An 8,214-nucleotide genomic window follows, 5' to 3' on the forward strand; every position below is an offset into this window, starting at 1 on the left:
GGCTCGGGTCGGCAAAAGTTAATGCAGAAATTGAGCTTTTCTTGAAAATTTGCCACAATTTCGCCAATTGAACACTGCAAGTGCATGAGTACGAATGACCCAACGTACATAGCAATATAGTAACTACAACGATTAAAGCAGAAGACCGTTACAAAAATTGAGCATGCTATTCAATTGCATGTAAACAAAAGGTCTATTCAGAACAAAGAAAGTCAACAAAAAACACCTGAATAATTATGAAGACCTTATAAGGGGATTGTAAATCGCTTCAATTCAAATCACCGCATCCCCCGTTCTGTGCTGGGCACAAGAGTGGGAGCGCATCACTGTTTTGAAGGCGTTATCCCGAACGGTTATTATTAGAGCTAGTGAAAACACAAAGGCGCCACGCTGTGTTTGGGTCGTGCATAAAAGTCAATGCGTTGTCGGCCATTCGAGATGCGCCGTCTAACTAAAAATCACCTAGCCTTCTCCCGAGTGGGCCTTGCGGACGGCGTAGAAGGCGTTGCTGTCTTTTATGGCAAATACTTTGCCGTCCAGGAGAACGTAAAAGGTGTCGCTCCTTTGCAGAGTGTCGTTGTAGATCTGCAGGCCCGGCAGGTGGTTGTTGTTGTACTTGATTCGGGCCACGACCACGGCGTAATCGACTTTGCCCCACTGCAATTTCGGGTTATTGTGGACGAAGTATTGTTCAAAATTTTCGAACTTCACGAGCTGGTTCTTCGTCACGTCGGCTGGCAGAGGCTCCCAATGGTACGAATAGACGCCCGTGGAGATCATGTGCTGAAATATTAACGAGAGAGAGAGCCTAAGGAACTGATTATATTAAAAACATTAGAAGTTTTATGTCTTCAAAAATATGAAGACTAAAGGCATACACTGATAATGCACCCATGGCGAAATTTTTTTCAAGCGTAATGGGCCTTTTTCCAAGCACGCATCATCGGACTGCTTTACCCTGGTGGCCATGTCTCGTCAGAGGGCACGCTGGCCAGCTAATGTGTACATAAATTTGAAGGCGTCATAGTACTTATTCCTGATCTTTTTAAACGCGAGGGCTTTAAATAGCTCGTTTTGCAGAAATTCCGGTGTTGTTGTCGTTGGTTCTGAGTGAAAAATTGCCGTTGACCATGAGCGAAAAATCACGATTCAAGCAATAAAAATCGTGGGCGAAACTGGAATCGAGCCCACGCGTCCTGCGCGGCAAGCAAGTGTGCTACCACTGAGCCACGCCAGGGCTTGAAAATGCATGAAACGAAATCCCTATATTTTGATCATAGAAGCATACCACGACCTATAAAATGTGGGTAGGCGCCACTAGTGATTCACAGTGAAAGTTATAATGTTAACAGGATAACGTTAAAGGGGCGGTGTTGCAGAAAATCTAGTGCTGGATTCGGCAGCGTTGTCGATGAGCTAGGTACCCTGTTACACGCAAATAATGAAATTTTAGTTCGAGCTGTAATCGAACCCAGGTATTCTGCGTGTCAGTCGAATATATTCTAGCACAGATCCTTTTCGTGCACAAAATTGACGCGTGTAAAGTTGTTGCTAGGGTTTCTTTTTTCATGCCTGTCTCCGTTCTTTTTGCTGGTGGCCGAGGGTCTTGTGCTCATGCGCTTATTGTCTAGCTGCGGCGACGCTTTTCAATAAATGTTCACAGTTGTTAGTAACGCTCGGCCCGCCTGTCTAACTTTTAAGTCCTGCCTACTGCGCTTCATTTTACCAGGTAGATGAAACTAATGAAGAGCCTATGCGGCAAACGTAGATCGAAAACAAAAACTCACAATATATTTCTAATAAAATGCAATAACTGCACAAGTTTGTCTGTTACACGATAGATCAGTAATTCAAAAATGTTAGGCAACACGCAAAATAGTACTTGTTTTTCAGTTACTTGGTGCATCCAAGTATCAATAGCGAAACTAACAGCCTCAAACACGACCACAAAAGTAAGAAATGAATCCTGTATTGTTCCGTGGTGTTGTATTCTTGGCACTCAGGAGTCGGCAGTCATCCGCCAATGCAACTGCGCCGACGTCAGTAGCGGCCAGAGTTCCCATTCGTAGCCACGTTGCACCAAATAAGCGCCTTTTCCACCCCATCTGGCGATGACAATTTCAGGTTGGCTCCCTGACTGCTTTCTGGCTACTTTTAAACTTCTGTTTTGGCGCATTAAATAGCAATTTCTCTCATTATTTGCCGATAAGTTGCATTGTTTCTAAGCTTTCATGTCGTGTCACTTGAAGCGCGCGCGCGTCCACGCACGAGCAGGCTGGTGAGAAGCGGATACGCCTGCAAATGCGGAGTGACAAAGTTGCGTGCACGTTGGCAAACTCATGGCTACCACGCTGCTTCCGCTGCACGCACCTATGCTGATGCTACGCGCCAGTTTCTGATTCTGATGAGCTGCGCGTGTTCTCCTGTGAACTCACAAAAACTGAAATCGTCAGCAAAACCAAGCTGGGTAGTTCATCATCAACCACATTTAACTATCTGAAGCTGTAGTGGTATTATGAAGGTTCCACGAACCAAATTTGGCCGTTTCAAGGAAAAACTGATTCAACAATATAGTTCCCACTGACTCGCTTGCTCTGTTCTGGCAAGACCCGAGCCAACTCTGTCTCTTGCTATTATTGGCTCTGTTCTGGCAAGAACTGAAGCTATTCTACGTAAACTGTATGAAGACGCACTAAATATATAAGAATTTATTAATGTCTTCGTAGCTTATTCGTGGCTTGAAGACCAAGAAAGAAAAAAAAAATTGGGGTCTTATTGCTGAGGTGTTGTTCATTCAAAAGAGGTACTGGGAGATACCCAGCGAGAGGTACTGGGATCGATACCCAGCACCTCCACCAAATGTGATGAGGTTTATTGGAGTAACGAAGTTGCAACGAGGTCGCAACGAAAAAGGACAGTACGGCAACGCAGAGCAAGGCTGACGGAGGCGGTACAGGCTCTCGTGCAATCAGTGCGCGGGTCGTCTTTCGTCCTCTTTCACAGGCGCATACTCGTTCGTGCATCTGCTCCACTACATGGCAAATAATTGATCAATAATAAAAACTCTGCTCATAACACCCCTCTCGTTCTATCTGGTTACAAATTTCGCGAAAAAACAAATGGCATGGCTAATTTGGCTATTTGTAGCTTGAGTTGTGGGTCTTCTTGAAATCCACCAAACGGCAGCCCTGGTAGCGGCGGCCGCCCATCGATGGAGGCGAAAAAAATATGCTCTCGTGTTGCTTGAAATGCGTTCAGCATAAGGAACTTCAGGTGGAAAAAATGACAGTTCCTTTAGATGAGGCTAAACTATGCGCACACCCGAAATCTATGCTCTCACGCTACATTCAGAGTTAATTCACATCATATACACCCTTCACTCACTATATTTCTCATTTGACTGACCTTGTGCACCTAACCAGTTGATATATTTACATTATTTACCCTAATTCACATTTGACTGCTCTTCAATTAGCTTTCTGACCGCGACATGCGGGCGAAACGTAACTTTTAGTACAGTGCGTGTTCTCCTTTTTTACTGAAGAGCTATGCGAGGCTTTCGCCTTAATAACGATTATATAGTCCTTGAAATACGGCGTAACTCAACGAGATGCAGCGGGAAGTACAATTACTCTCCCATAGGGGCACAAAAATTGACATTAAGTACTCAAAACCTGTAGATCATGAAAGACATCCGGTTTTTTCAGACCTACCACACGTCCAAATTCAATGACAATTGATAACATGATGTGGGTAACAGGGACACTCTGCAGGGACCAATTATACAATGAAGAAAAAAGAAACTTACACGGACAAGTTTTATCTGCCTTCAATACAAATATCTTGAGATAAGCACAGCCTGCTGCTTTTAGCTTAAGTTAATTAATTCGTTTATAATAACGCTGTGACCAACTGTAGTAAGCTCACTCAGCGGGTGTATAATGAGAAGCCCAGAAGCAACGTGGCACCTGTCTTGACGAATCAGTTGCCACGAAAATATGAAGAAGTTCGCCGACTGAATGTCCTGACATGAGCATTATCGTCCAGGCCATGTCTAAAATGTTTTTTTTTGTTTACTTGATAGACGGCATTTACAGTGCTTCGATGCAACTGCACTGAAGAAGTTGTGGCGTAGAGAATGTGCATTACGTAATGAAAATAGCTCTGACGAAAACATCCGGCAAATTTTTTACGCAGGTATTGAGGGAAATTAGACCGCGTGGAATTTTTAAAAAATATGATTTAAACATAAGACATTAGGAAGACGATGCCGTTTTGTATACCCGTGTGGTGCGAGTGAAATTCCAGAACTCACCTATATACGAAAACATTGTATATATGCTAAGCCCAACGCGGCTTGTCTGCTACGGCGGCGCACAGGGGCGGTAATTGCGGAGATAGCCCAGCCGTGTTGCGTGTCATGTCACGTTTTGTACTGTCGCTGACGTACGCGGAATACGGACGCTGTGACGATGGTGCGCGTCGGGAAGACCAGGCTGGGACCCAGGAAGAAGGCGCGGCAGAGCCCACTTTCCAGAGAGCTGTAGCCAGGCATGTGGGTCACCTCGCGGTATCTCTTGTTCGCCAGCAGGGTCTCGTTGTTCACGAACTCCAGCGGCACCATGCACAGGTACGTCACTTCGCCATTGGCCATGGTACCGATCTGGGGTAAGCATGATTTGTTCACACGTAAAAGCAAGAACGACAACTCTCCATATTTACTACAACTACTGCTACAACTACATCTACTGCAGCTGCTACTCGTACTACTACTCCTCCTCCTCCTCCTCCTACTACTACTACTATTACCACTACTACTACTACTACTACTATTACTACTACTACTACTATTACTACTACTACTACTACTACTACTATTACTACTACTACTACTATTACTACTACTACTACTACTACTACTACTACTACTACTACTATTACTACTACTACTACTACTACTACTGCTGCTGATGCTGCTGCTAAAGATGCAATACCTTGAAAGAATTCGGCTCGATGTAGTACATCCCAAAGGTGTAGCTGTGGACCTTCTCGTCGTCGTAGTTTTTGATCCAGCTCGGCGGGACCCTCTGACGCTTCTGCGCATACCCTCCTGGCGGCACAAAAGAATCGGGTGAGAATGCCAAGCTTTGTCAGAAGGTTATTCGGACATTTAAGGTGCAGGGGGTAATATACTGCTGAGCCAAATCACGGCGTATGATTTATGCTTTCGTAGCATTGTTTTTAACGCTTTTCAACAGTTCAGTCTTGCGAGGACGTCTTGCAGGTTAGAAACTGACGCTCAGTGCCAGGAACAATCAGCGATCAGTACCTGAAGGTTCCGCACGCGAATAGAAACAAACGTGTCGGAGTGTCGGTGCTGCTGGTGTGTGCACGTGGAGTTTCAATGCACGCCTAACATGGAGCCCAGTCTGCTTAGTATACTCGGCCGTTGCTGGGAGGTGAACGATAACGGGTGCCACCTTGGCGGAATAAGTACGAATAAGAGCCGTGGTAGGGCTGCGTTTATATCTTGGAATGCAGGTCATTCTCTGACGAATGAAATACAACTTCACGAAAGGCTTTGTTATTATATACAATGGTGGCTTCAGGAGCACCACATATCGGTAAGTTGCCAGGAGCCAAGGTACTGTAACAGAAAGGCGGCGTGAAACGCATATGTGGCGTAGAATTTCTTGAAGGGGAAACAGCTATAATATATTCCATCACAGGGAAATATTTGCGAACCCCTTTTGTTGATGTGCATGTCGCGATTGTGAGTTGATGCTCCGCATTTACTAACGGTACCATATCTGGTGCGTGCCCCCATATAATGCCCTATTGGAGGGCTATTTGGGGTTCTGAAATGGAAAAAAAAAATATGGATGCCCCCATGGCTCCGCTATGCGTATACAGAGCACCTTATATACACCTCTGGGGCACTGCTCGCTTTTATTGCAACGAATTCTCGTATACTGTCTTGGAAGAACGTTTTTTTTTCTATTGACACCAGTGACTTCTTATGACTGGCTTCTTGCTGCTGGCTTAGTAGACGCAGTGTTTTTTTAAAATTCATTTTAATCTGAACGAACACATGTATACAGGCAGAACAATAGACCTAACGAATATTTTTACTCGAGGCGCCATAACATTCAATGCAAGCATGGGCGCGATCGTGAAAAGTCATAATTCATGCATCGTGCCAACCTTGATTCTTTTTTTTTTCATTAATAATAATACCGTAGTGGCAAATAGCGCTAAAGTAAGTGGTCTCATCGCTGTCATGAAACGCATTTCCTGCGCTTCGAATTCAGCCAATGCTTCATTGGTCCACGGTCGCGCATACGGTCTTGATAAGCTGAATTAGTGGCATTTTTACGCTGTTCAGTTTTTTGGTAGAGAGGTATCCCCATAGGGCGATAATCCAAGTGCTACCGAGGTTTGCTGTACGCTGTATGGATTATTTAAAAAAACAGGGTCTCTTATGACTGAGTGGTTTAGTGCCGGAAGCTTTGTGCACAAACATGGTTTTTGCAGTGCCTCCAGGAACGAAGGCATTGCTGGCTTTTTTTCACCTCACCTGGCTTTGTACTGCCTGCGTGATCGGCCCAACTGTCACCCAGCAACGATGTCATGCGATGACGTCATCAAGGCATCACGTGACTGACGACACGCGATGCCATGATGACGTCGTAGCGACATCACAATTTTTTGCGACCGCTCACATTACCACGTGTTGATTTTTTACATCGCTCATGTTGACGCCGCCTACGCAGGACGCCCACGCCGGAGGCGGTCAATTTTCGCGTTTGATGAGGCATCAAAGGCTTTCGCTTTATAATTTGCCGTTCACTCGCGTGTTACATGACCGAGACAGGCCCGTGGCACACGCTGCTTCAAGATTACAGAGTGGTTGAAAATTAAAAATCCTGGCTCATTGCCGCTGCTCACCTTCGATGAAGAGAGATGTGAGGCAGGCCAACACAGCAGTGAGCAGCATGACGAGAAGCATCTTGGCGTGAGTGGCTCCGAGTACTGGGCTGTACAACGGTCGTGTTCTTCTTCCTTATCTTGATGGTCCCTCGTGGAATGTATAGTGCGCCACCATACCACCGCAAGAAAAAGAAAGAGAAAGAAACTGCCGTTTCCCTTGGCGCTGCGGAATGAATCCCGATATATACAGGGTACAAAATAAAAACAGCGCCAAAACGCGGAAACAAGAAAGTCTGACACGATTTACAACATTTTGAAGACGAAAGCATTCGATGCCGGGGTCCGCCAAGACTTCACTTACATCATTTCCGAGAAGGATATGACGTCGGTAAAATGCACACGAACAGATTACAAAGAAAAAAAAGTCGCAGTTTCGCAGCAAGGGCGAAGCAATGAATGCGATAGCAAGAAAAGCGGCGCAGCTACCAGACAGTTTTAATTTCACGTACGTAGGGACTTCACGTACACAAACGTGAGAAGTACACGTACGTTACGTGCACGACATCTGAAACGTTTTAGCGACAGGTACGCGACGCGCGGTGAGAGCTACCACGTAGCTTCATCTGCTGGGAATCATGAACACTGCGGTAGCTTGTTCGAGCGCCCGCGCGAGTAGACAGCGGAAGGGCAAGGTTCTCCCTGCGCAAATATTAGAAGAAGCGAGAGAGCTGGCCGACGCCTTTAAATGCGCCCGTCGCGCTCCTAGCGTCATCTCGCTGCTAATGAAGGAGCGCTTATAAGCGCCTGCCGTCTCGGAGGACTGCAAACGCTAATTGGTGTGTATATAACGCTCGCCGTTAGCTACCTGAGGGATCTGCGCTTTGTGGAGTAGTGCTTCGCGCACCGCGCTGCGCAGTGAGAGGTCGCTGGTTCGATTCCGCACTTCGGAAGCATTTTTCTGATTTATTTTTGTTTGGGATATTGATGTACTGTCGGCCGCAAAAGTTTGCGGGATCTGCAGCGCGTGGCGGAGCGACGGAAAAATGCATTGCTGCGTCACCTACCGTGAGGCAGCCGGTGTTCAGGCTATCGGCCTCGGCCATTAGCGACGGCGCATTTAGACAACGTGCAGTTGCCGGGTCTAATCGCAGAGGCCGCGGCCGATAGCCTCAACACCCGCCGCGTCACGGTAGTGGACGCAGCAATGCAGTTTTCCGTCGCTCCGCCACGCGCTGCAGATCCCGCAAACTTTTGCGGCTGACAGTACATATACATACTTATACG

General features: G+C 46.3%; 1 protein-coding gene across 1 annotated transcript; it reads right to left on the reverse strand.

Moving 5' to 3' along the window:
• Nucleotides 1-207: 207 nt before the first annotated feature.
• Nucleotides 208-7,134, reverse strand: LOC119381396 (uncharacterized). Its single transcript, XM_037649236.2, has 4 exons — nucleotides 6,949-7,134; nucleotides 4,995-5,110; nucleotides 4,451-4,663; nucleotides 208-783 (listed from the first exon to the last, which is right to left on the reverse strand). Exons 1-4 carry the CDS (start codon nucleotides 7,007-7,009, stop codon nucleotides 463-465), a joined length of 711 nt encoding a protein of 236 aa, XP_037505164.1. The 5' UTR covers nucleotides 7,010-7,134; the 3' UTR covers nucleotides 208-462.
• Between the last annotated feature and the right edge of the window lie 1,080 nt (nucleotides 7,135-8,214).

The sequence above is a fragment of the Rhipicephalus sanguineus genome, chromosome 2 (assembly GCF_013339695.2).
Source record: "Rhipicephalus sanguineus isolate Rsan-2018 chromosome 2, BIME_Rsan_1.4, whole genome shotgun sequence".
Classification (NCBI taxonomy): Eukaryota; Metazoa; Arthropoda; class Arachnida; order Ixodida; family Ixodidae; genus Rhipicephalus; species Rhipicephalus sanguineus.

Excerpts from the sequence above, each read along its gene's own strand:
- LOC119381396 (XM_037649236.2), bottom strand. The coding sequence starts at position 7,009 with ATGCTTCTCGTCATGCTGCTCACTGCTGTGTTGGCCTGCCTCACATCT. Across the intron at positions 4,664-4,994 it reads TCGAGCCGAATTCTTTCAAG|ATCGGTACCATGGCCAATGG; the intron begins GTATTGCATCTT and ends TGCTTACCCCAG. Across the intron at positions 784-4,450 it reads TCACAGCGTCCGTATTCCGC|CACATGATCTCCACGGGCGT; the intron begins GTACGTCAGCGA and ends TTAATATTTCAG.